The sequence below is a fragment of the Rhynchophorus ferrugineus genome, unplaced genomic scaffold (genome assembly GCF_030347505.1).
Source record: "Rhynchophorus ferrugineus isolate W39M unplaced genomic scaffold, kcgeb_rfMv2 rfM4, whole genome shotgun sequence".
Classification (NCBI taxonomy): domain Eukaryota; kingdom Metazoa; phylum Arthropoda; class Insecta; order Coleoptera; family Curculionidae; genus Rhynchophorus; species Rhynchophorus ferrugineus.
This window is the reverse complement of record NW_027472583.1, coordinates 4,306,998-4,334,788: the sequence shown is the minus strand read 5'-3', so window position 1 is coordinate 4,334,788 and position 27,791 is coordinate 4,306,998. Positions and strand designations below refer to the sequence as shown.

The 27,791-nt window shown below is 31.3% G+C and overlaps 1 protein-coding gene across 2 annotated transcripts in view; it reads right to left on the bottom strand.

Moving 5' to 3' along the window:
• Positions 1-27,791, bottom strand: part of PKr-C (neuromedin-U receptor 2-like) — a 228,569-nt gene that overhangs the window by 121,221 nt on the left and 79,557 nt on the right. For both annotated transcript variants that reach the window (XM_076404399.1, XM_076404400.1), the window contains one exon: positions 1,288-1,810. In XM_076404399.1, the coding sequence (XP_076260514.1) occupies positions 1,288-1,716 (429 nt within the window). In that variant the 5' untranslated portion in view covers positions 1,717-1,810. The remainder of the gene's footprint in view (positions 1-1,287; positions 1,811-27,791) is intronic.

Genomic DNA, 27,791 nt, shown 5'->3' with positions numbered 1-27,791 from the left:
TTGAAGGAAAAAAATTGAGGCAAAAACTTGGCTTGATGCCGAGTTTCCGGACATTGCCCTAGGAAAATTAACCATCAAGGATTGGTATGCTAAGTTTAGACATGATGAAATGAGCACCGAAGACGGTGAACGCAGTGGACACCCAACAGAGGTTGTTACCGACGAAAACGTTAAAGAAATCCGCAAAATGAGTTTGAATTACCGGAAATTAAAATTGAATGAAATAGCAGACACTCTAAAGATATCAATATTTGTGTAAGAGAAAGCTCTGTACAAAGTGGGTGCCGCGCGAGCTGAGTTTTTACCAAAAACAACGACGAGTTGATGATTCGGAGCAGTGTTTGAAGAAGATCAAGCGTAATAAATCCGAGTTTTTCCATTGATATGTGACAATGGATGAAATATGGCTCTACCATTTCACTCCGAAGTCTAATCGAGAGTCATCCGAGTGGACTGCACAAGATGAACCCTCGCCAAAACGTGGGAAAACGCAACAGTCGGTTGCCAAGGTTATGGCGCTTGTATTTTGGGATGCGCATGGAATAATTTTTACTAACTACCTTGAAAAGGAAGGCCCATCAATGGCGACTAGTACATAGCGTTATTGGACCGTTTGAAGGACAAAATCCACGAAAAACGACCGCATTTAAAAGAAAAGGAAATGCTGCTTCATCAAGATAATACACCGTGTCAAAAATTCATGAATTGGGCTTCAAATTGCTTCCTCGTCTACCGTATTCTCCAGATATTCCCCCAGCGACTATTTCCTCAAAAAGATTTTCTCAGATCTTAAAAGAACTGAGGCCTATTTTGAAGCAAAGGACAAATCGTGATACAAAAATGGTATCGAAAATTTGGACGGTCGCTATAATCAGTGTATCACCATTGAAGGAAATTTTGTTGAATAAAGAAACTTTGCCAAAAAAATCCCTTTTACTATGGTAGACCGGGGACTTTCTAGATCCATTTGACCATTTTATATTTCACCTTAAAACATAAAATAACGTTACTAAATTACATTAACGGCGAAGCAGTATAGTTACTGGACAACATGCACACAATCAGAGAATTAAAGTGAAGGAAATCACACAAATTTGGATTATATATAAGTGTTACTCTTAAATTTAGCAGTTTAAACTAGTGTAATTAAATTGAATTTGTGAAACACATACTGATGTATTATTCCAATACTCGCCTTGCTCGTGTATTAATGCTATTACAACAGAACAGTAGTAATAAATTAAAAGTAAAATAAAAATATTTTATACTACATTTTGGGCAACTTACCGTAGCATTTGCTGATGTCTCCGCACTAAATCCTTGAAGAAAGCACAATATATGACCGAAAATATACGTATCCGGGCTCCAAATCCTGTACATCTCCGGAGGAAGTCCCGAAATCAGCAGCAGCATGTCGGAAACCGCCAAACTGAACAAGTAGTAATTCGTAGCCGTGTGCATACTTTTGTTTTTCGAGATTACCACGCACGTGCTTATGTTCCCGATAACGCCGGTGAAGAATATGATGGCGTACACTATCGTGAACGGAATCACCAGTTCTAAGGGGTACATGAAATCGTTAAAATTGTCAGTGGTGTACGCGGTGACGTTGAAGCTGTCGTTGTTCGGGCTTGGCGTGGTGGTGGTCATGGCCGTCAAGTAGATATGTCTCTGTTGGTCTGCAGCGAATTGTAAGTCTTTCTCCATAGACGCCATGATGATCGAAGTCTAACTTGCTTGAGTATTCCTTAGCCTGATATTTAAGTTCTATCTTCTTATTCGAGCTATTGGATACATGATGAAGTATTTCCTGAAAAAAAAAAGAGATAGATTAATATGACAATATCAAAACTGGACACTTACTTATTACATAACTTATTAATTATGAGGTCATTTATAAGAACCACACTCAAAACAGAAAATATTATTCAAATTCGTGAGCAAATTAAGTACCATTTTTTGATTAATCTATAACAAACTCTGTACAACCTTTGATTTCTAAGTTATATACTGAAGTTGTACTTTCTAAAAATGAGTGGATTTCTGTTTACGTCACATATCCTAAAAGAATAAATCCTAAAGCATTTTAATATGTATATTTCTTTCTTTCAACCGAAAAATCTGTATGTTTTGAGTCTTTTTGTAAATTTTTTCACTGCCATTTTTACTCAAATAGTCACAGGTTAATGAAATGTACAGTATTATGAACATATTTACATTGAATCGAACGGTGGTCCAATAAACTGTATTCAACCTTTAGTTTTTAAGTTATACAATGAAAAGTGTATTTTCTAATGTTATATCTTCTATTCTAATTTATCCTAGATATTATTATATATCACTCTATGTGTCTGTTAATCAGTTCGTATGGTAGTTTGCCTTTGAGCCTAAACACTTCACTGTCATCGCGCACATCGCGCAACAGTCTTTCAGAGTACTTCGCACTAACATCTCAAATCATACTCATTATGGGTGCTAAGGGGATATCGCGTTGTATTAGTTTGTTGGAGACGTAATATAGGCATCGGCGATGACTCGCAACACTTTATTCTGAAACCTCTGGAGGATATCTATGTTACATTTGCTAGTTGTACCCCACCGTTCAAAACCTTAGGTCCAAATGAACCTAAGTATTGACTTATACAGCAAAACATCGTTATATAATAATAATTTAGATTTATGTCCTACCAGCCATTACATTTGATTTATTCACTATATGTTTTTCTCTCTGTCTGTCTGCGGAAGTTCATGATTATTCAATTTTACTGATGGACATGTCTGGAAAGGGCGAATCTGTCTAAAAATGAGGATTTTTTATGTCATATATCTTAAAAGGCATAAATCCTAAAGCCCTGTTATATGGATTTTTGTTTCTTTTATAACAAAATACACATATTATGAGAGTATATCTGTGAAGTTAAAAATTGTCACGTTTCTATATACATAGTCGTGAAAATTTATGATTTTATTCACTTTTCAAGTTACTTACTTTAACTATCATTTAAGCTATTGCAGGTTAATGAAGATATTAGGAATTATTAATATATTTGTTTACAAACAGGCCATTAATGGTGCTAACACGCCAGTTGTTTAATGCTGAGGACCTTAATACCAGATAAACCCTTTGTGTAAAAATAAGTAATATATTTGACTTACGATACTAGCGTTTTCCAATAACAGATGATAATTTTTATATATCTTCACAAATATACTAACGCCAAGGTTGCAATTTCCATTTCTATTCTTGCCAATTACCGAAATTACACCTTAGCCTCAAATTCGCCACAAGAAAAAACCCGGAAGAATTTTCGATTTATCACTATCAGTAAATCGTCGATATGCGAGCTTTCTTGCCAAATTGTCTTCCTCACACTCATCTTTACAGCTAATCTATTAGGTGGGCCCTCGTCGACCCAATAATCAAAGAGCTGACGTAAAAATAAAAGGTTTTGATGAAGAGGCTGAAAGGGACAAGCCTCGATAATGCCTGTCTTTCATGGCTTTTTCTCCATTCCTATCCAACGTTTTATTTCATCAATCGGTATTTAAAGCACTGTAAAGGACGAAATGCTTATAATTCCAAATTGATCGATATATACTTGAATTGGATTTACGCCTAAAATTTGTCCAATATTCGTGGGAATATATTAGGTATTTCTATCTTTAAGTATAAATATTACCAATTAACAGGAATGCTATCAAACGTGTTAACAAATAACCCCACTTAATATTAATCTTCAAAGTTCATTATATGTTTGTAGGTATCTGATTCTGATAATTCTTTAACTCTAAAAAGGCATTTATTGAGAAACATCGGTACAATATGTGTTGTTCAAAATATTTACCAATAACAAAATCATTTTCTAGAACTTTTTTAGCAGTATATATATATATATATATATATATATATATATATATATATATATATATATATATATATTAAGTGAAGTAACTTTTATTATTGTGAAAAAAATTGATAAAAAGGAATTTCGCTTATTGATAAAACATTGCTTTTTGAAGAGAAAAAATACAGTTGAAGCAAAAATTTGGCTTGATGCCGAGTTTCCGGATACTACCTCAGGAAAATCAATCATCAAGGATTGGTGTGCTAAGTTTAGACGTGGTAAAATTAGCACCGAAGACAGTGAACGCAGTGGACGACAAAAAGAGGTTGTTACCGACAAAAACATATTAAAAAATTCACAAAATGATTTTGAATGGCCGTAAATTGAAATTGAATAACACGCTAAGGATATCAACTAAACGTGTACATCATATTATTCACGAATATTTGGGTATGAGAAAGCTCTGTGCAAAGTGGGTGCCGCGCGAGCTAACTTTTGACCAAAAACAACGACGAGTTGATGATTCGGAGCAGTGTTTGAAGATGATCAAGCGTAATAAAGCCGACTTTTTGCGTTGATATGTGACACTGGATACAACAGTTGGTTGGCAAGGTTATGGTGTCTGTATTTTATGATGAGCATGGAATAATTTTCATTGATTACCTTGAAAAAGGAAGGACCATCAACAACAACTGTTACATGGCGTTATTGGAGCGTTTGAAGGACAAAATCGTCGAATAATCGCCGCAATTGAAGAAAAAGAGAGTGCTGCTTCATCAAGACAAGCACCGTGTCACAAGTCAGTAAAAACATGACAAGAATCCATGAATTGGACCCATCCACCGTATTCTCCAGATCTGGCCCTCAGCGACTGTTTCCTGTTCTCATGAAGATTTTGTAATCAAAATTCAAATATTGAAATAATTATATATAACACATTCAATATATATAAATCTTGTATTTAGAGTATACTTTGGCCAAATTATTTGTATACATTTTATATATTTTTGCCAAGTAGCATCTGAAGAGGATATTTCAATAAAGCTTTTAATTTTCGCCTGTACTAAATATTCTTGCTTGGCTTCTCTCGGGGTGGTTAAAAAACGGTCAAAATTTGGCTACAATTTTATATAAATGAGATCGCATTCTATGTCTCTTTTTTATGGATGTCTACTTGCATTTTCTGCCGAAATTGACACATCTCAAAGCAGGATGTATACAAAATCGAAAATACACTCTTGCTGATTTATTATATTAGAACAAATCAGTAAAATCCTGATGTTGGTAGTAACGCTATACGGAAGACATACTATAACCGTATTATCTCATTAGCATAAATTTGAAGAGAATGACGTCGTTGAGTGGAACAGAGACGTGCAGAGTGGAGGACATTCGAGACCACGTCAACAAAATTCCGTTCCGAATCCGAACACAATTCGGCACGAATCCGCATGCTGTAAACAAAAACAAGGCAATAATTGAAGTTTGGATGGCAAACAAGGACATCGGAACGATCGTTGAAACGCGAAATATGAATAGCAATGAGCCGTTTTACATGTGACTTGGATGCATCTTTTCGTAATCTTCATAATCATTAGAGATTTTCGTTAAATTGAGCGTGAGTTTTATTTTCATTGTCCGTTCAGTTTATTTGCAGTTTTTCTTCGTTATTATCTCCATTAGCTCTTAGATAAATAGGTCAATGTTTTGCCGCCTTTTTAAATATATTTATGAGAAAATATTTGTCTTGAAGTTTATTTTTTAATATTTTGGCGTCTCCTTTTCACCAACTAGTGTTGATCTGGACTGAACCAACTGTTTAACGTGGGTTCCGAACATTAATTACGCATCGGGATTAAGCCTACCGACTGGCGAACTTGGAAGATACTTTTGCACTCTTGCTTAAGTACAATCACAAATGTTAAATAATTGCAAACATAAATGTATGACTATTCCCCATCAGGATTCGAACCCGCGACTATCGCAACAGCAGGGGGACCGTCATATCGCCTTTAACACTGCTCCAACCGAGCCGGCATCTTTAGGTTTTGTCTTAAACTTGTCTCTATTATATATTATTATACTTTCTTTACTAAGTTGACTAGCTTAACATATTTCTAGCATTCTAACTAAATTTTCTACATATTTTATCAGTCAGCTATCCAGTTTCCCACTTTTTCGACATCTGGTGATTTTTTATGATTAATTTGATTGAATTGATGAATGAATGAATGAATTGATTTAATGATTTTAGCCTACTATTGTTTGATTGTTCCTAACTTACTCATACTCATACTCAATTAACGTTTGATGGGTGTACACCTAAGTAGTGGCTAATTTTGGAGAATCATAACCAGCATTCGGTAAATTGCTGCCAGCGCCTGATTTTATGACTTTGCCATCAAGAAGTGGAATCCAACAACAGCAGCCATTTTTGATTTAACCTTGGCACTGGTAAGATGTATGTTTCATAAGATTAAGAATTTTGTTGTTTATAGTTCATTTGTTGTTGTACTATTCATATTTGGATTATAAATAGTAGACAATAATGGATAAATCATCGATTTGTTCTTATTATCACTAAAACTTTTATAACACTTCTAATCTGGAGAGACATATGAGGCCATTTAGTCTAGGCGCATATCAATTCAATCTTTATCTTCATTTTGCAAATTTAATTCTAATCTATATGTTGTCCATTATATTTTAAGCACTGTTGACACTGTTAATGTAAATGTATAGATAAATACGACTTGATGTCCTTTATGTGAACAAACCTCATCAATCAGGAATTCGTAAGAACGTATCAGAGGATGAGAGGGATTCAAAACCTCAGGGAAGTATTATTGTTATTGTTCAATTGGTATAAATTTGATATAAAAGAGGAAACAATATGAAATAGAATACATTAAAACATATCTAAGACATAAAAATGACTTGGATACGATATTTCTATTAAAACCAGATAATAGCAAAATGATTGCAGCCAAATTAGTTGCTAAAATACCAATGAATGCTATATTGAGTGAAATGAGATAATATGTTACTGTTATAAATATATGACGCTATTACTAAATAATGTACTTCCAAGATGGTAATGAACCGACACACACAGCCAAAAAGGTTTAGTCTTGGTTACAGAAATATCAGAATATTAACACATATTTTCACTGGCCAGCACAATTTTCAAGCCGCAACATAATTAAACCGTTATGGGAAGTTTTAGAGCAGAAAATAAGGAGTATATATCCATATCAAACATCATTGAGGCAAATGTTTTCGTATAAGAATGATATAAGGTTACTTCGGGAACTATTCAGACCATCCACGAATTTAATTTGCGAAGAATTACAGCTGTTTTAAAATCAAATATGGTTTCAATACCTTGTTAATAAATAAATGTTGTGGATATGTCAGGTGTTCATACAATTTTGCCGATATATAAAACAACATAATTGCAGCAAAAAAAAACAAAAAACAATATCTAAATAAAGATTAATTGTATTCAAAATAATTGAGGTTATATACAATTTATTTATCTTTATCTACCACTAGAAAATTTGTGTTCTCTCATATTTTTTTTGCTGGATATACTTCATTATTTATGCATACAAAGGAAAGTTTACGACTAGCATGTCTTGCCAGTAATTTTAGTTATGAAAGTTAAATATAAACCCGTATTGCGAAATGTATCCAGACACTCCACGAACAGGTATGATTAATAAGCATTATCACAGCTTGAAAAGCAAGCAGAGATATACGACATGACATGAAAAAGCAAACAAGCATTATAATAAATTAAACAATACGATTTTTAGTTAAGTTCTCAACACCTCACTACTGGTTCAATGATTTTTTTAATCTTACCATTACCAAGAAACAAATTAACAGGATATATGTGGTCTTCTGATCTATGGCCTTTTGCTACTTTTCTGTTAAAACTATAAATTGTGTTATTATACGACTTACATGCTTAGTGCTGGTATATAGTGATTTTTTACAGAAAATCAACCTACTTCTTATTAAGATATAAGTGATAATAGTAATTTGGTTGAACAGCTGGGTAGAGTTGTTCAAAAGATGTGATAGTTAATCTGTAAAAGGTAATAGTTAGTTAGATCGATTTATTACGATGCCATCAATTAAATATGTAGTTTCCTTTTCATTATATCTGTTTGAGGAATTAACGAATATATTTTAAGGAATTTTTCTGGATCTGTTAGAGTGCATGAAGTCAGAAATATACATCTTTCAGCTAGTATATTTGAAAAACAACTTAAAGTCATCATTAATGTATATTTTCTATATAGAAATATAGAAATTACTCTTAGGTACTAACAAAATTATAGTATAGAACTCTATAGAAATAAAAATATCTGTATATATATATATATATATATATATAAACTAGCGACCCGCCCCGGCTTCGCACGGGTGCAATGCTGGTACTAAATTAAATACACTACAGAAAAAATATGAACGTTGTATATAAAAACATAGCGGCCCACTCTGACGGGCATAAAATATATATGCCTATGTCACTCAATGAAAACATGATTAAAATCGATCCAGTATTTTTGGTTCATTCACTACTGCCCTTGGCCTGCACGCATTAAATTTGGAGTAAAACAATTCCCCTTCCCCTTCTTTGCACGGGCATAAAATATATATGCCTATGTCACTCAATGAAAACATGATTAAAATCGATCCAGTATTTTTGGTTCATTCATTACTGCCCTTGGCCTGCACGCATTAAATTTGGAGTAAAACAATTCCTCTTCCCCTATACTTACTATGAAGATTTCCTGCTATCTTTGGAATATCTAAATTCATACAATTTTTATTACATTACACATTTTTAAACGCAAATTTTAAATTTGTAATATCTCCGAATTTTGTTTAATTTACATGCTGTAAGGAACCATATTGATCTATATTAATTGCACACTGTATTTAAGGTACTTAATTCGATAAGGATTAATGCCGTATTGCTTAAAATAGCTTCGTAAATAAGCCATTTTCTCACGTAAAAAGTAAACAATAAAAATGGTTAATGTGGGTTATCCCTAAAAGATAAACATATACCATCGCGGACTTTTTTGTAGACCTTTTTATGGTGTACAATACTGTAGTACATTAATTTGATCTAACTCGTAGGGTTAGGCAGCGTTTTTGCTAATTGCTAAATAAGCCTAAAAAAATAGGTTAATTTACGACATCACGTTAGAAACCTCTAAAATTAGCAATGTTGCCTTAGTATATTATGCATGTATTATACATATAAACCTTCCTCTTGAATCACTCTATCTATTGAAAAAAACCGCATCAAAATCCGTTGCGTAGTTTTAAAGATTTAAGCGCACATAGGGATAGAAAAGGCGACTTTGTTTTATACTATATAGTGATATAAATATAATAGATCCCATAACATTGATAGAACTACAGAAATATGAAAAAGGGAGAATATTTTGATTATACTTCCTTGAGCACTGGGTTCTTAATTTTTTTTTATTTGCACACATGTACTTATATTTATTTATTTTGGTCATATTTGTGTATTTATTTACAGGTTTCTATATAACCAATTTAAACTAACCCACCAAATGGCGAGTTTTCAGCGCCCCCACTGATTGAACTGGGCGAAGCATTGCCCCAGAGCTTATATATCGATAATATCTACTTTGCATTTTTATCTATCATCCAGAAAACAAGATACAATATTCGTCAATAAACATATTTGAAATCTACAGTGATCAACGAAAGATTCAATGACTTCTGAACCTACTTCGTAGGTGAAAATTAATAGTGAACCCAGATGGCTGGAAATAAGTATAAAGTTTCAAGGCGAATACGGAAAAACATCATCGATATCGCGTTGGTATCATATCGTATCGAATTATGCCGCCTGTTATGCATCGTGGCTGCATAGAAATAGAAGAAACTTATCAAGTTTAAATTACAAATAGGCCGACATCAATATCGAATGATATCGGATGCAACCGTGAAATAAAATCGACGCATTTATTCTCGTTAAAAGCTTTCCAGATCCTCAAATCTCGCTACGATATCCCGGGCGGCCATAAATAACGAATGACGTGCGCGATTGAATTTCTTTATTGTTATTCGCTGTTTTATTCGTTCCCCACGATCATTTCGAATAAAATTATTGTCGGATATATCCTATGAGGAGAACAACATTATTAGGTCACTTGATGTCTTTCCCTTATTGGCTGTCGTCCATATAATTTCTGGTTATTGAAAAAGTCTGTTTATTGTTAACAAATTAAATGTTATACAGGGGTCTAGCGCGCCTTTTTTCCAAATAATGAGAGCCAACGCTAAGCTGTCCAAGAAGTGGTGCAACGATGATAAAATTTTGACACTTGCCAAACTGTAATGTATTCCAATGAATCATCGTTTACATTTTTTCATACAAACGGCTAGGTTCTTGTACGCAGAACCCCAAATAATGTACAAAACGCGAACTGCTTACTTCCTACAGTCAGGCATGAGGGATATTATGATTTGGGCGGCAAATATCATGATATTCAGTTAGTCCTCTCTTTCACATGACTGGTTACATTATTGAGAATTAATTCCTACATATACTCAATGATAATACTATGAATAGAAAAATGCGAATATAAAGCTAAAAAGTTCAGTCTTAGTTTGAAGAATATCAGAATATCATTAAAAATCCTCCTTGGTCAGCACCATCACCAGACATCAACATAATATATTGTACCATTATGGGGAGTTTAAGAATATTAAGAAAACAATATATGAAGTAGATTACCATCTGCAACATCAACAAAGGGGAAAAAACTTCTAAAAGAGGAAAGGAAGGTAGAGGAAAGGGACAAAGAAACAAAAACGAATACATTGAAAAACAAGAAAACAGAGCATAAATAAGTAACACTAAAAAGAGTAAATAGATACTCTAAAGCAAAGTAATACAAAACACATAGTAAAAGGAAAGCAAAACGATTAAATAAAAGAGTAAACATCACTTTAGTTACCAAGGAAAACACTTACAGTCAATATTCTAATATACAATTAAGAAAAATCTTAAGAAACTATTAAGTCAAGAAAGAAAAAATTACGAAATAAAAGATAAAATAAAAGAATAAGTAGTGAAATAAAGAAGAGAGACAAAATCAGAAAGAGAATGTGTCCACAAATCATAAAAGAAATCGGATACAGACTAATACAGAGCAAATAATATGTAGAAGCTAAAAATATGTTTTATATGGCAACAAAAAAACCAAAATATAACATATCAAAACTACCGTCTTATGTAAAGAAATTCACAGTCAAAACTGAAAATATTTTGAAATCAGTATTGGCATCTGATTTTTGAATTGTGAGGCTATATTAGAAACTAATATATATGATACTAATACATAATACATAGAGTAAAAAGTAAGTATGTTCATTTACTACGTTAAAAACATTACAAAGTTAAAAATCCTCTACTAGGTGACAAAATTGAAGAGAAGCAAACCTCTCCAGTTCTTTGTGTATCTTTCAGTGAGACTGAAATGAAAAATCGAATACAATACAATTTAATTACATGAACTAAAGATATGATATTCGAAGAATAATGAATGAACTAATAACTTTTTGACGCTTTTATTTATATTAGAAGACGCAATAGTATATAAAGCAACAATCGCACTATTACCAACAAAATCCTTAAATTTAATATCGTCGTTACTAATGGATGGATATAATAGATACATTAATTATGTATGTATACATTTGTTTCCGTTCTGTTAATTTCGAAAACATCATTTCAAATAATACGGTTAAAAGTAAAGGCTTTTATCCAATATCAACAATTATGTAATGGACAATAATTGGTATAACATACAAAAAGAAAACACAAAATAAATTGGAAACAAATGGATCGTTAACATGTTGTTCGGAATTAATATTAAAGAAAACTAGTCTGCCAACTTATAAAGAATGCCAAGATATTATCTATTCGTCAACAGAGAACTAAACATAACCCGACGCCATTTTTATATTTAATAATCCATAAGAACCAAACTGAAACTTTATTTTGATTCAGTCATTGAAGTCAATTAATTTTTGTGATGAATGATGCAAGTAAAGTGTCCAGAGACTGCACCAACATCAGAGATCATCGCAAAATGCAGGATATCGCTTTGGAAGATCATCGACTGACCAATAGACATTTAGTAAAAGCTGCAGGAATTTTCTATGGACAATGAACAATCGATAAATAAGTCTCCTATGAATTGTCAGAGTTTATTTACGAAATTTGTATAAATAATACTCATATAAAGTATTTTTATTCAGCTTTCGACTATATTTACGAGAAATATAATGCGTTCAATATGATACCAACGTCTTGACCGACCTGATGTTCGATGATTTCTGAGGCTTTGACTATTCTTCACCATATAGTTTGCATCGTCGAGCCATACGGATTGAGAATTAATGAAGAAAAGAAATATTGGCAAATGACGGACGGGTTAGAGTAGTTAGACCGTCAAATCAGCCGAGCTGCAGAATTTTTTTTTCTATAAGATGAAGGGAGGAAATATCAAACAATCAAGACAAAAATTCGTCTCTTTCTGTTATTATTCCAACTCCAAGTCTTTCAAATGCGACTCAAATTCTATAAGTTTCTCTTCGAGATTGACCGAAAGGTTAATGAATCCCTCACAGCAGAAAAATCGGTCTTTTGATAAAAATATCAGTCTATTATTCGAGGCTAGAACAGTTGCAGCAGATCGTTAATACTAGAATGGAAATCCTGTGGTACCAAGAGCAACCTATAGGTTGAGGACACCATTTCGGAGTCCCGGCTATGGACTGAAGATTATGATGACTGTGATCAATAATTTAAGAAACAGTTGTTGTTAAAGTCGTAACTCTTTAATACAATTTTCGTAACCTTCAATACCTTTAATGAATTTACGACATTTTTTATCGTGAAATAACTCAAAACATTAAAAAAAAAAAACGGCCGAAACGCATCAATTATAGTCGATAGTGCTTCCCATTAATGATTTCATTAGGTTTTAGCAGCTCATAGTATACTATATAAAGCTACTCTCATCAAATACAGAGCATTATCTTGGACTTGGAACTTTTGGATCATTTCCATGTTCTTGGAGCGATTGAAAATGGTTTTTTGTATTTCTTCTAATAAACCTGCATATACTTTTTGCGTTTTACACGAGTCATCATCGAGTAATGTTCTCGAATCTTCACCTTCAATTTATTGTGGCTCTTCAGAACACTCGTCGTCTTCGGTGTCAAAATAACCACTTTTAAAACATCGAAACCAGTATACACATATTGAAGTCGATGAAGCAGAAAGCTTCAAACAGCATTCGATGACCTTCAGTCGATTTTTTGTTGAAATTGCAGTGAAAAAGTAATAATCCGACCATTTCAATGCAGTACATTTTTTGTTTGTTAAAATGGCACATACTCAAAAATGAAGCTTGTCAGTGAAGCTTCAAGTTACCTTTACCAGCTAGGATTCCCCAGTGCATCTACTGGTTAACTTAAACCCGTGTCACACAGGATTCGAACCTACGGCTATCGCATCACTGGGAGAGATCCTGTTAATTTATCAACTGCAAAATAAAGTTGACAACATATTAAGACATACGGAATTACTATATTAATTAATCAGTATTACCATTAGTATCGAGACTGAATCTGGAATAATTAAATAATAATTAAATAAATATGCTTAATGAAAAATATTTTCTCTTAAAAGAAGCTGGATGAACATTTTAGTAGAGAGTGGATATAAGTCGAAAAACCTGTACATTGATTTGATAATACACAAAGGTGTGCGATGTTATATTAGGAACGAACACACTAAAATGGGAGTAGGCTGGTCACATAGCAGGAGAAAAAAATAAGATAACAGACCGAGGCAATTATTTAATGGATACTACGTGACAAAAAGCCTCACGAAAGAGACCTAAAATAAGGTAGATAGACGAGATCATAAAGCTTAGTGAGCCCAATTGGGAGATAAAGATTTAAGACGGTCGGTTGGAGACAAGAAGGGTTTCCTGTTCTGTTTATTTAAGATCTACTGTAAATGTAATGTGTAATTTAGCGGAAATAGTACACAATATAAGAGAGCAAGGTTTCAATTATTAAAATAATAATAACTTATTTCCTATCATTCGGATAAAGTATAAAACCCTCGTTAACAAAATTCTGGTTTTATTCTGAAACTATCCATATCAACATCTATCTATAGCCGTTTCAATAATTCCTTTTATGTTGGAACTAGTCGACACTGTTGTTAAATGTCTACAAAATTCTTGATAAGAAATTAATATGATCGCTATTTCTTTTTCATTTTGATAATTTTATTAAAGGGCAAATAATGCAAATTAATGAGCAATTAATTAATTATCATCTCCAAACTTACCCTAGCCCCAATTCTTCAAACGACATGTCCTTAGAAGACATGACATTTGTCATCAATACTAGTGTGTAGTTTAAAAGTTATGGTGGTTTTAGTAAAATAATTTATGTAACTTTTATAACAATGCTCACTGTCACGAATCGATAGAAACAATAACCAATTTGAATAAATTTTAATTTTCTACAAAAAGTTTTATGACATAATCTTTTGTTTCTACAATATTCGGCTGAATGTGTTTTCATCATTTCAACACCATCATCAATCCATATTCAGCCTTTGGGGAAAATCTTCTTGTCTACCACTGAAAGCAATGCTGTTTGCATTCTTCACTAAGTTGGCATTGCAGATGTTCTGGCCTCAGACACTACCAGTATTCTATTTTTCAAATCGTTTTTTATGATCTTGATGCATGTCTCTTTCGGATCTGTTTCATCTATCTTCCATCAAAAGTGTCGATTTCGCCACAGTTGTCTGTAATGAATTCATTCACTATGCATTCGACATACATTGCAATCTGAAGCTTCAAATAATTTTCCTGAACCGCGCACTTATTTTTAAATCTTAAACAAATGACTCATTTATAATACATATAGAAATTACCTTAAGCATCGTATTTAAAAAGATGTTAAACTATAATAGTATCCAAGCCTCGAAGGCACGCAGAAAGATTAATATTCGAAACAGATGGATTTTAGTGTTAATTTAATATTTCATCTCCTCCATACACATTATATTAGACAAGCAAAAGCTCCTGCAGCTTAGTCTATTTGATGCCATTTTCTGTTTCTCTATTAAATTAGTTAATTTCTTTATCTCATAAACTTGAATTCGTACTTTAACTGCATCTCACTGCGATTTTCCATAACAGCCGATTCGTCAGTTGTCAATACTTTCAAGAATGCTTGAAGTTCTAACATCTCCTTGACGATCACCTTCTTGAACCTTAAATTAATTTGAAACATCGTTTTGCACTAGTACACAAGCAATGAAACCATCCTAAGATGTCTGACGAAATTTAATAATATTTAGGGGAACTTGTAAAGCTTCCCAAAGTGGGGGCCAGCGTATACAGCGAAAGCCAAGTACGCTTCTTTACAATCCCAACCATTCCATTGGGTTTTTATCACTTAAAGTGGTTGGCTCATGCATACTTGTAGTTAAGTGTTGTAAAACTTGATCTGATCCATTGAGAACAACGAAAAGTTGCAAAAATGTTTCTATTTGAAAAGATCACATTCTTATTAAAAAACTGCGACACTTGCCATCGGAGAAAATAGCGAAGAAGCCAAACGAAAATTACAACAGGCCACAATATAAATATTGGACCAAAACGTAGCAAATAAGTATTAACGAAAGTAGATCTGTTCATGCGAAGTTCGCGTATAATAACACCGCACATGTAACAATAACAATAAATAACAATGATAGCATTCATTCCATAAAAACAACACTATGTATCTCGGAATGAATGAATGAAGAAAATGAAGACAAGAAATTAAAATAGGAACATGTATCAGTTATAGAGATATTCCACACAAGTTTTCCAACAGAAAATCCTAAGAAGTATTGTAGGTGCACCCTGTTACTACAGGACTGATTACCTACACTGAGACCTTCAGATACTGATTGCCACTCAGGAAATCAAGAGAATCGCAAGGATACATGAAGAAAGACTTCATTCTCATGTCAGTATCCAAGTATTATAACTCCTGGACAACACCAGAACAGGAACCAGACAAGATTACACCAGAGACTAATATAGGCAGATGGGCCCTAGATATAAATTATAGGTTATTTGGCATCGACTAGTAGTCATGTAGTAAAATTAAAAAATGTATTAAAATGTAGAAAATTTTATGTAAATGGAATAATATTTAGTGCATCTTATATTTTCGTCGGCCACAGCAACAAATAGTTCTTTTTAAAATTCAAAAGTTCTTTTTAAAATCTAATATAAAGAAACCAATACGAAAATAAAATTTTAATAATGAACATATAGGCCCGTTTATTTTTTTTTGTTTCTTTTTCTGATAAAGACGACTTTTCGTTTAGTCTCAAAAAGGAATCAAATAAAACGTCATATGGTTTGGTCCCGCCTCACCCCAGTCGAACGATAATAAATTTCACTTTTTAAACCGGCAAAAGACTTTTTTCATGTCATATCTAACATCGATTCCTCGTGGCACATACAGATTTCGAAAGGCCTTGTGTCTTTATAGGAAAAAGCAATATGTAATATAAGCACTTATATATCCAAGGTCATTTAAAAATATCTAAAAAAAACTTGTAGTTACTTGTAGATATTACAATTAGGTTGTTTAATTTAGTTAAATCCACTTTAATAAGTTCTTGTTTTTTAAATAAATTATTGTTTAAAGTTGCTATTGCTGGCTATTACTTATACCTGATTGTTGATTGAGTTTTCTCCTTGAGTTCCAATTTTCAACAAATAGTCACAGGTTAATGAACATTAAAGAATATAAAGAATTTTTGCGTCAAATCCAATGAAATTATACATTGATTTCTATAAACTTCTTCGTTTCTATGTATACAATGAAAATTCTATTTTAAAAAATTCTGTGAATTTCTGTTTATGTCACATATCTTAAAGAGCATTAATTGAGATTTTTATCTTTAAAAAAATTGCCAGTTTTTCTTTATGGTCGTGAAATTTTACGATTTTTTGTCATTTTCTATTTTTTCCCTCCCATTTCCATTAAAATAAAAGCAACTTGAATTTTACGTTGAATCGAATGCTCTATACAATGTGTATCGAATAAATTGTGCACAATATTTAATTTTTATGTTATACAATGACAAGTATATTTTTTAAAAGTGAGTGGAAATCTGTATATGTCATATATCTTAATACTTATAAATCCTAAAGCATTTTATTATGTATTTTAGATTTTTTCACACCAGAATACGTATATTTTAAGACTTTTCCCTTTATTTCAGACGCTTTAAAAGTACCATGAAATATTGCAAGTCATGAAGTATTGTAATTTATCATTTTCAAGTTTTTCACTGATACAAACTTAGTACTGATCTAATACTTAATCATGAAGTACTCATAAAACTTACGCTTCTGACTAGCTTGTGTGTTTAAAGATATAATATTAAAAAAGATAAATAAGTGTTTTCTCAATGCTAAATAAGACAATTTAAAATAAAACTGCAATAACACAACATAAGTTCATATAGGTATATATCAATAATATATAATTTTAATATATTATTTAAAATAGAATATAATCAAAAGAAACATCCCATAATAAACTGAAGCCATTTGGCCTCCAATATTTAGTTCCTCTTTTAATTTATAATTCCTCTAAGTTTTTGAACAACCTAGAATAGGATAAAACAAGCATTGGTGATTAGGTACTCTGTGTATAAATGGTGAGGAACATTAATTATTCGAACGTTTCGAACTACAAATAAAAATAGAGGCTTTTAATTACTTATAAGTATCAACATTCCTGTAATAGTCTCACAAAAAATAGTACGAAGAAAAAGAACACACAAAAACACATCGTCAACATATCATTTATTTTTGTTTCATTTATTTCGGACAACACAACCGGAATTCGATGTAAATAAGAAGGTTAGAATATGCTGATTTATATACCATCGGAATTTAAATAATTACATAATTTGTTTACATAATGCTATAAAGCGACAGGTTTGTAAATATATATTTTAAATAGCACTATATCATGTGGTGTAATTTATAATTTAGATGTTAGTAAACTATGCCTGTCTAGCGCTACACAAAAAACTTCAGGAACTTAAATAGCCGTGTGAAGAAACTAGTTTTGTTATATTAACCATGTTTTATTTTACCCATTCATTTCAGAAAATGATATTAATATAATTGAAAACATTGTATTCAATTATATATCATTATATGTAACCAGTAATGTGCCATATGAAATATTTTATATCATATATTTATTAGAACTAAAAATAAAACTCTGAAATTCACCTTAAATATAATATTCACAGTAATGTCGGTAGATCGATTTTATACTAGTAATTTCTTCTTGCCTGTTTTCTTAATTGAAATTGCACTCTTTGTCTGATTTTTGTACCTTTTTTATTTCCTCTATTGCTTTTCTTAGTTTCACTCATTTTATTTTATTATATCTGTTTTTTTATACATATTATATATATATATTGTTTTTGTAATTCTTTGATATTTCTACTTTTTATAACAGTTCTTTTCAAATTCCTTTGGCCGTTTATATTTTTAGGAAAACTATTATTTTTATTTCAAACAGGTTGGATTAGATATACTAGAACTAACTGAAACAAGAAGGAAGGGATCGAACATTTGTAAAATAAGTAAAGGCATTATATGGCTATCAATAGTAATACTAAGAGGGTAGAAATGACAATAAAAGAAGACCTACACCAATAATAGACAACAAGGAAATTTTAAAAATATACAGAATGTAAGCATCTGTAATTATCGATACATATAGATAAGAAAGGAGACATGATAAACGAAAATAAAAAAAATTGGAGAGATGGAAGAAAGGAATATTTCTAGAAATTCCAAGAAACACAACAAGAAATAAATAAGAAAGGACCCCAATATTGAATCAATAGAGGATTATATAGAAAAGACACATAAAACAAAGACAAATAGAACATGGGAATATATCCTCTATTATATTGATCTTTTCAGATTTTATATTCTCCATACTTTTTAAATTATTATGGTCATCAATATCTTATCTTATATCTTCTTTCTATCCCTATTCTGATTCTAATTTGTCCTGTCTAATACCTACATTCACTCGTTTTGTAATTTACACCATATCATTACTTATTGGCTATTCCCTGAAATTCTCTCTCCTATTCTACATTTCTCAAGTTTTATATTATTTAATCGTTCTTTTTTTCATTTTTTGCATTGCAGTTTCATAAACAGTTTGTTTGTGGAGTTTTATATTCAACAAAGTAGACAATATATGTTCACAGATAATAACAAATGTTTTATATCGATAAAAGTAATGAAACTAAACTTATTAGAAACATTATTCTTCTATTATTTAATTATTATATATTTAGAGTTCTATATTCGACAAAGCTGATAATATGTATATGTTTACAGATAATAATAAATGTTTTATATCTACAAATGTTTTGAAACTACAGTTATTAGAAACGTGATTCTTCCATTCTTTCTTTTCCTATCAGACCGAGCCACAAAACACGTAGCCAAGTACAATTAGTCAGCGTTAAATAATTCTATGTTCCCACTCTAAATTAACAATTAATTTAAATACTCCAAAACGACACTTTCTAATGAACTAATTATAGTTTGTTAATTATATTTTTCCGAGTTTCTATGGACCGATAAATCACTAAATTTCATGGTAAAAAGCACCTCGTGAATATAACATTAACTGTCGAGTGGCATTGCCTCATAAGGCCGAAATATATGCCTGAAAATATTCTAAATTGAATTACTTGAGGAATTTCGAACAAATTAGAATAAGTTAAGGCAGTTAATAACGTCTTACGGGAGAGACAGATTGGAGAAAGTCGAGAAAAGATCGGCATCACTCGAAATTTATCTCCCGTTAAAATTCTTATTACCTAAATATACAATGCGGTAAAATTTGCAATGGAGAACAGGCAATTTTAATAATATTATGAACCATTTCCCCGTTACATATTTTCGTAGATATTAATTTTTATTTACATATCGGTAAAGAGGGAATACCGTATATGTTTTATAATATATAAGTAAATTGGTAATTAATCCAGTGAGAGTGTAATTAATTATCACTGAAAGAAAAACATGATATTAAATTAATATTAAGCAAACAATTGTTTTAATTTCTCGGAAAGGCAAATAATAAAAAACAATATGATTATCCATTATCATTAATTACTATATTGTTGACATATTAAAACCTATATATATATATATATATATATATATATATATATATATATATATATATATATATATATATATATATATATATATATATATATAAGGAAGCAATTATCCATTATATGTCCGTTTTTCTTTTTTTCTGACTACCTAAATGGTATCATTTTGTATCGACGGTCAACTAGTCAGGATATGTTACTCCACAATCATGTCCAGATTTGGCGCATGCGCACTGTCCGGCATGGAATGAACTATAGAAAATAATAAACTATATTGGCTTTCTTTTCTAATGACGGTACATTATTTTCGAGTTGATTGGTACAGAAGATGATCAGAAGATAATTATTATTGTTGTTTCGGAAGTAGTTAAGTCATTAATGAGGTTTGTCCATCAAGAATAGTAACAAAAATCATAGTAACTGGCTATCATTAGACATTTATTTTAAACAATAATATATTTTAGTAATGATTTAAATTTTATTTTATAGCTAAGATGTAGCTAGAATTTGCTGAGAGTGAAAGTCGAAAAATGTGAAATACAGAGAATCAGAGAAGAAGAAATTAGACAATGTTTTACTAAGATTTAAGAACAGTGTACAGTAATACTATCAAACAATTAAATTTACTAACAAAAGTAGACCTGGATCAAATAAACAAAATATAAAACCATTAACGACACCCTAATGATCTAATGACAAGGAGAATACAATGCTTTATTATATAAGAGTATAAGTAAATAAATTATTGTTTTGTAAAAATAATGATGTATTCACAGAAATTTATTTCAGCTTAAAAGTGCGAATCCGTTCATTTTAGGCTAGGAAATATATAATATGTTAATCGAGAGCTCGAGGTAGTCAATTCATTAATGGGGTTTGTGGATTAAGAACAGTAACGATAATAGTTGATCACATTTGGAGATTTTTAGGAGAATTTCACTGCCATGAAATATATTGGTGGCTTTTTCTTTTGGTTTTAATTATATTGGCTGGGTTTGATCTAAACGATATTGGTCTTTTTTATGGTAATGCTTATTTATATGATTCATAGATATCTTGTTAATTGTTCAAAAATGTAAATTAATTTAAATATGGTGTCTTTATAAAAATATAAAGGCATATATGAATTATTTTTATTATTTCATTTTATTCGATAATTTATTAAATAAAATATGTTATTTCAAATTTTCAATGTTTGTTTCCCTCCTTATATATAGATTCAATATTAAATCAATTATTTATAAAATTTGTGTATATTTATTTGTAAAAAATAACGATGTGTAATATGATGTTTTTATAAAAATAGAATGGCTGGACATATATTAATTATAATTTTATTATTTCGTTTTATTCAATATTTTTTTAAATAAAATATATACATATATATATATATATATATATATATATATATATATATATTCGACATTAAATCTAATCATCAGGATATAAAAAATGTAAGTAAATTAAGCTGTATGTACGCATGCGCCAAATCCGGAGATGATTGTGGAGTAACGTATCTTTAACAAGTCGCCTCTTCTTTCTATTAAATAAAATAATATTTTTAAATAATTTAATAGTTTTTGCCTTTTAAACCTTCCACATATTATCCTCACCCATTCAGGGAGGTCAGGTTGTTACCTTTTGAATTAATTCGTATTTTATTATCAATTTAAGGACTACGTGAACACCTGCGTTATCTACTAAGAATTGGGTTAATGGACCTCGGGATGATTTTTACCTGTATTTACTCTTAGTATCGCTTTATATGGCCCTTTAACAAGTCGTCTCTTCTTACAGTAAAACAGGACAACTAAATTAATAGTTCTTAGTTTCAGTTCGAATTGAATATTTACATTACAATTTATATATAGGACGTCTGTTGGAGCAACTTCTAATATAAAAATATTGCTAGCAAACAGCTAGTTTTTCCCCTGAGCTGAGTCGAGAGCAAGTAGCATTTGTATGTAATTGCAGTTGTATAGATAAAATTTTAACACTCTGTTTTAGTTTATAGCGGAACTTATTAGGTACGGAAAACACGCGATGTTGAATTTTCAAGCGACTGTATCGATACAGACTTTTAATAGATCCCATTTTATTTTAAGGCTACTGAGGCTTCGATTGCTCTTAAGGATATAGTTAGCATTGTCGTGTCCAATTTAAGAATAAATGAAAAATAAACTACCCATAAAGTAACAGTGGATGGGTCACCTGCGATTAAAAAACTCGACCACTTCTGCTTAGTATAAGAGTATGTGTCAAGGTACTTGGTATTATTAATAGAGGAGAAAAACGTCGCGACTGAAATCTTCCAATGCTCTGGGATGGTATGGATGGTAACGATATGTTTTGAGGTTCTTCCGAATACCCATTTCACATATTCTTTTATATGGTATAATGAAGGCTCGTAATATTCTACAAATTTTACGTGTTCCTCTCTGAGATCGTGTTAAAAAATAAATTGTTGCCTTACTTGCCCTAAGTTTTGGAGGACCAGGTTTTGAGTAGATAAAAACTAGAGATACTTCTGCCATCTAGTCCTATAAATCGAAACGACAAACAATTTCAATTATTAGAATATCTAACAATTGTTTAGGTAGATAAAACAATTATTGAGTGTGCCACTAAAGTACAAGCTGGATATAAAACACAGTCCTGGAATGTTTACGGATAACAGCAGATCGAAAACAGGCAAAATTAATCAATCTCGAGATATACCTAAATTAAATAGATGTTTTAAGTAAAAACCAAAACTAGAAAGAGAAGATAGAAAAACTAGCGAAGCCTACTGGGATGTAAAGATGGATGCACTGTTATAAATTCTTCAGGTGTTAAAGTAAATCTACCAACGACAACATTGAAAAAGTAGATTGATTGCCTCGAATGTAACGAATAAAATAAACTATCTGTTATGTGTTAGCTTGCGTTCTTTTAAATGGCATGGTTAACGAAAGTGTTATTATTTTAAGAAACAATAATCACCGCACGAATGAAGAACAGATACAAAGATGCGGTATTTGATAGTTTGGAAATATTTATCGAATAAAAGTTGAACGAAATCGATCTTTTGGGTGTAAGACGCAGCCAATACCTCCGAAAAAGACATGGATGGAAAAACTAAGAGACTAACATTATTCGAGAGCAAAACAGCGGCTGCCAATCTCCACTGTAGCAAGACTTAGTTAAGAATACTCGAAGCCCTGCGACTCCAACAGCAACGTTTGGTTGAGAACTAGACAATCTTGCTTAAATACGACTAAGGATTGATAGTGAATTAAGGTACTATCGAATAATAAATCCAAATGCACCTATAACAATAATTTGTTACAACCGTAGAATATTAGTTGGCAAGTATATAGTCTCTGCAACCACGGCCTGATTGATATTATTGGAATGGAAATACCTTTCTACAGCCTATCCAATAAAACCTCCAATATACCTCATCAAAATATATAACGTCGCACGTCGCAGTGTTGCCCCATTAACTGAGAATTGTGGTTTACTGGTTTATAAACTCTAATTATTATAATTAATACTTTGAAGAATTTTGTGGACATTTGACAACAATGTTGAACAGTACTAACACAAATCAAATTTTATAGATTGATTGGGTCACTTGTTTCACCGTATCAGACTGTATTATATCGGGGTAAGGTAAAAAGGAAACATCCGCTCCGAATTTAGAACGAATTTTAAATTTTTGTAAACTTCATTTGACAGTATATTCGACGTCATCTATGACGTGTATCGGCTGTTTTATTGTTATCAGGACTAATATCATATGTATTTAATGTTTACGAAATATTACCGTTAACGCTAATTGAAAATTGAATTAAGACTAACTTAATTTTAATCGACATTATTTTGATTTAATTTCAGTTTAAGATTTTCGTGAATATAAAATTAAGTTATAAATTTATCACACCACTTCCAAACATAATAATCGGTAAGAGGTCGATGACATAGCTCGAACCCTTAATCGTTAAGTTGAAACATTATTTCAAACTCTCTAGGGTAATTATTCTTGAATAAAATAAAGTGTCTGCAACGAAAACGAAAACCGATGAAAACTGAGTCAAAGAAATACTGCTGACGTATGTCTATTAGTTTATTTTAAAAAAAGCTGTTAGTAACGAAGGAAATTCATACAAAACCTTTTTAGGGGTAGATAGCCACACAATATTTAAATAAATTATCATTCAAATACTAGTTATTATTAGCAGATGTTAATTGCTACAATACATGTTATCACGGTTTAATAGATTAAATGTACAAATATATAAAATGCCTCAGATTTTAGTTATCACACGGGTTAAGTTGTTCGATATATGTTGCCATTTATTAAGAGATGATACATTGCAATAAATTAAATAAGAATCTCCAGAACAAACGTAAAAGTTTTTTTCAGCACAATTTCTCTTAACTAACTTCACTTTTTGGATCATATTATTGTAGTGGGTTTTCTGAATTATTTGGTATACGTCTTATAGTTTAAATGATATTTTATATATGTCTTTATAATGTCTTCTTTTTACCAATGAGGATTTATCTGGAGTGATCCCAGAAGACGTCCAGTTTTACCCAGCCTGGTTACTGGCGTGATTGGAACTATTTTCCTTGTCGGATTTTGCACTCTTGCCTAAGGACAATGAAAAATGTTAAACAATCATAAACATAAATTTACGAGCATGTCCCAGCAGGATTCGAACCCGCGATTATCGCAACAAAACAAACTTTTTTATAGAAAGTAGAAAATAACAAAAAAAAGCAACAAACTATACCAAACTATATATAACATGTATTACTAAATTTAACATTAGATGTTACTAACTAAAAGACATATTTATTAACTAGCTTTAAAATTCCCTTATCGCATATTTGATTCAATAACTAAGCATAAATAGAAAACATAAAATCGCGAGTTTCTAAAAACATTAGAAACATTATTTTCTTGTAGTCGTAAACTCTACAATACAGTATATTCATTTTTAATACTAGAAACGCCAGTTTCTTGTTACATCCTCGACATTACCCAGTTGAACATTAATAATACAGCATAAGAGTGAAGAGCGAAAGTGGAAGACGTTTCACTATTTAAACCGTCATAACTTTTACGTCACGTCACGGTCTCCATAACTTCTCTTGGATATTAAAAGTGGAAAATATTAAGAAACAGTTCATCCGTCGTGTTTTACTTCTTACCGAGTGTATGTAGTAAAAGTTTACTATAGGAAATAGGTCATATTGCGTGCAATAAACTGTAAAATAATATAAATTTGGTCAAAAACTATTTTTGTTTTTTATTAATATATTTTCTTTATTAATATCTTAGAACCTCAACAATCTGCCCTTGGGCAATAAGTGTTATTATATGATTTCCATTATATAATATAACCATCCTGGCATGTAGAAGATCACTTCAGTAGTGATCTGCTATACAAACTAATAATCTAAATGTTATTCTAGATCCTGTTCTAACTGATTCTAAACTATATCCTAACTTATTCTAAACATTGTTATATTTCAGTATATATGTCTGTTATTGTATGATAGTTTATGTGTGAGCCTATGCGCTTCACTGTGATCGCGCAAATTGTTTGTTTGCACATTGCACATTGTTGCCACAATTGTTTGTGAATACATGAATTTAAAATCATATATCTCTAGAAATACTTAATCAATGAAGCCGTACTATATAGCGTCCGAAAAGTAACGGTTCATAATATATTTTAGGTAGAAAGACAATGTCATTTGTTGACTGAGTCAAAAGATTTTGCGTTGTGAAATTGTAGATCATTTAGAAGGTTATGTTGTCACTTTTTTACTTCCGAAAAGGAAACAAATGCATTGCAGGTTCATTGAATATTGTGTGATACTTATGGCGAATCACTCATCGCCACAATCAATTTAATCAATAGATCATAGCCGGATTATTGATTAAAAGTCTGGTAGTCGAAGTCTGGAAGAATTTCACAAGCAGATGCAAAGATGGCAAGAATGTAATTCTAAATGTTTGGTGAGCTTAACTGAAGTTAATCATCAAACAGGTTGTTTAATTTAACCAAGGGCTTTCTTTGGAATCCTTCAAGAATCTCCATCGTGACAAGGTCATAGCCTGGTGCTTTTTCCTCTCTAGGGGAAACCATTGCAATCATCTCAGAACAGTTATTGGAATTGAGACATGATCGGACATTATTCCCTTGGATCGCATGGGATCGACTTCCAGATGTTCTGCAAATATATTTTATTTTCAAAATTATTATGGACCAATCACCCATTAGGCTCGAAATCAAGCTTAATGCAAAACTTCGCTGAAAGAAATATGTAGAAAAAAAAAGAGTAAAAAACTGAACTTAAAATATAGGAAAATGTATTGGTTATCATGTATCAGTTGCTTTCTAAATATATGATTACAACGAATTACATCTTGTGGATTAGTTTGCGTAAATAAAAGAGAAATACACTTCACAGCATTTTCAACACATTATTTATTCTTTCCTTATGTTCAACAAATATTAAAGAAACCTTTCATACAAAAAATAAATCAAAACGATCTCAACATTTTCATTGTCATTCAATATTATTACCCCATAACCCTTACCGTAACGCCAGAAATGGTTGAAGTAAACTAATAGCTGTCAATAATGCCACTTCGGCTTCCAGTATCTGATAATTTATTCGATATTAGAACAGTAACCCCAAAGGGTTCTTAATAACAACCAACCTTTACGATTTAGATCCGAGATATCGCAACGACCTTATGGAGATTATGAACTTTGAATTTTCCTTTATAAATTTATCGCTTTTGTTTGAAAGTTTGTGTACTTCAAGGACTCGTTCAGTCTCATTCTGGCTTAATGATATCAATTAAATTTTATTCGGTATAATTTGTTAGCGATATTTCGGTTCGGTACCTTTTTACAATATTTCTGTTTCGCTATTTGAACGTGTACGAGTTTCTTCGAGAAATAACTGGTGAATAACTCTTAACAGATAGTTTACGTACTTCTTCATATTAAAGTGATTTGGTAAAATTTACTAAATGTATTTTTTTTTTGGTAGATCAATCGTATTATATGGTCAAAGTTAGGCAAAATGCATAATTTGCTTTAATTAAAATACAAATTAAAAAATACTAGCTCGCATGTATTTCCGCTATAAAATGTAAAATACATTATTTTAACTATTTTTGTTCAAAATATACAAAATACGAATTACAAAATACAGCCAGGTGTTAGGTCATGTAAAGAACAAAACTAATTCAGCCCAGCCTACTAATCAGTAAAATATTTTAATTTCAGGAACACTAAATTTTTAAGTGTATTGTCCGAATAAACAAAAGCTTATTTGGAAATAACCAAAAGCTGCTAAAGAAAACAATCTCTAGGATCTCTACAGGTTAAAGTATTTCTTAAATTTGGATAACGTTCAAGGGTAGTAAGAACGCCTTCTTTACGAGTACTGTTACTCCTGTTACTCCCAGGAAGTATATCATATTTTTTTGTAATTTGTCTTCAACTCTCATCTGTTGTAATAATTTCTGGCAACTAACGAATTTGTAGCTAGAGTGGTAGCATGGCGCCATTTCGGCTCCCTTTATTTCA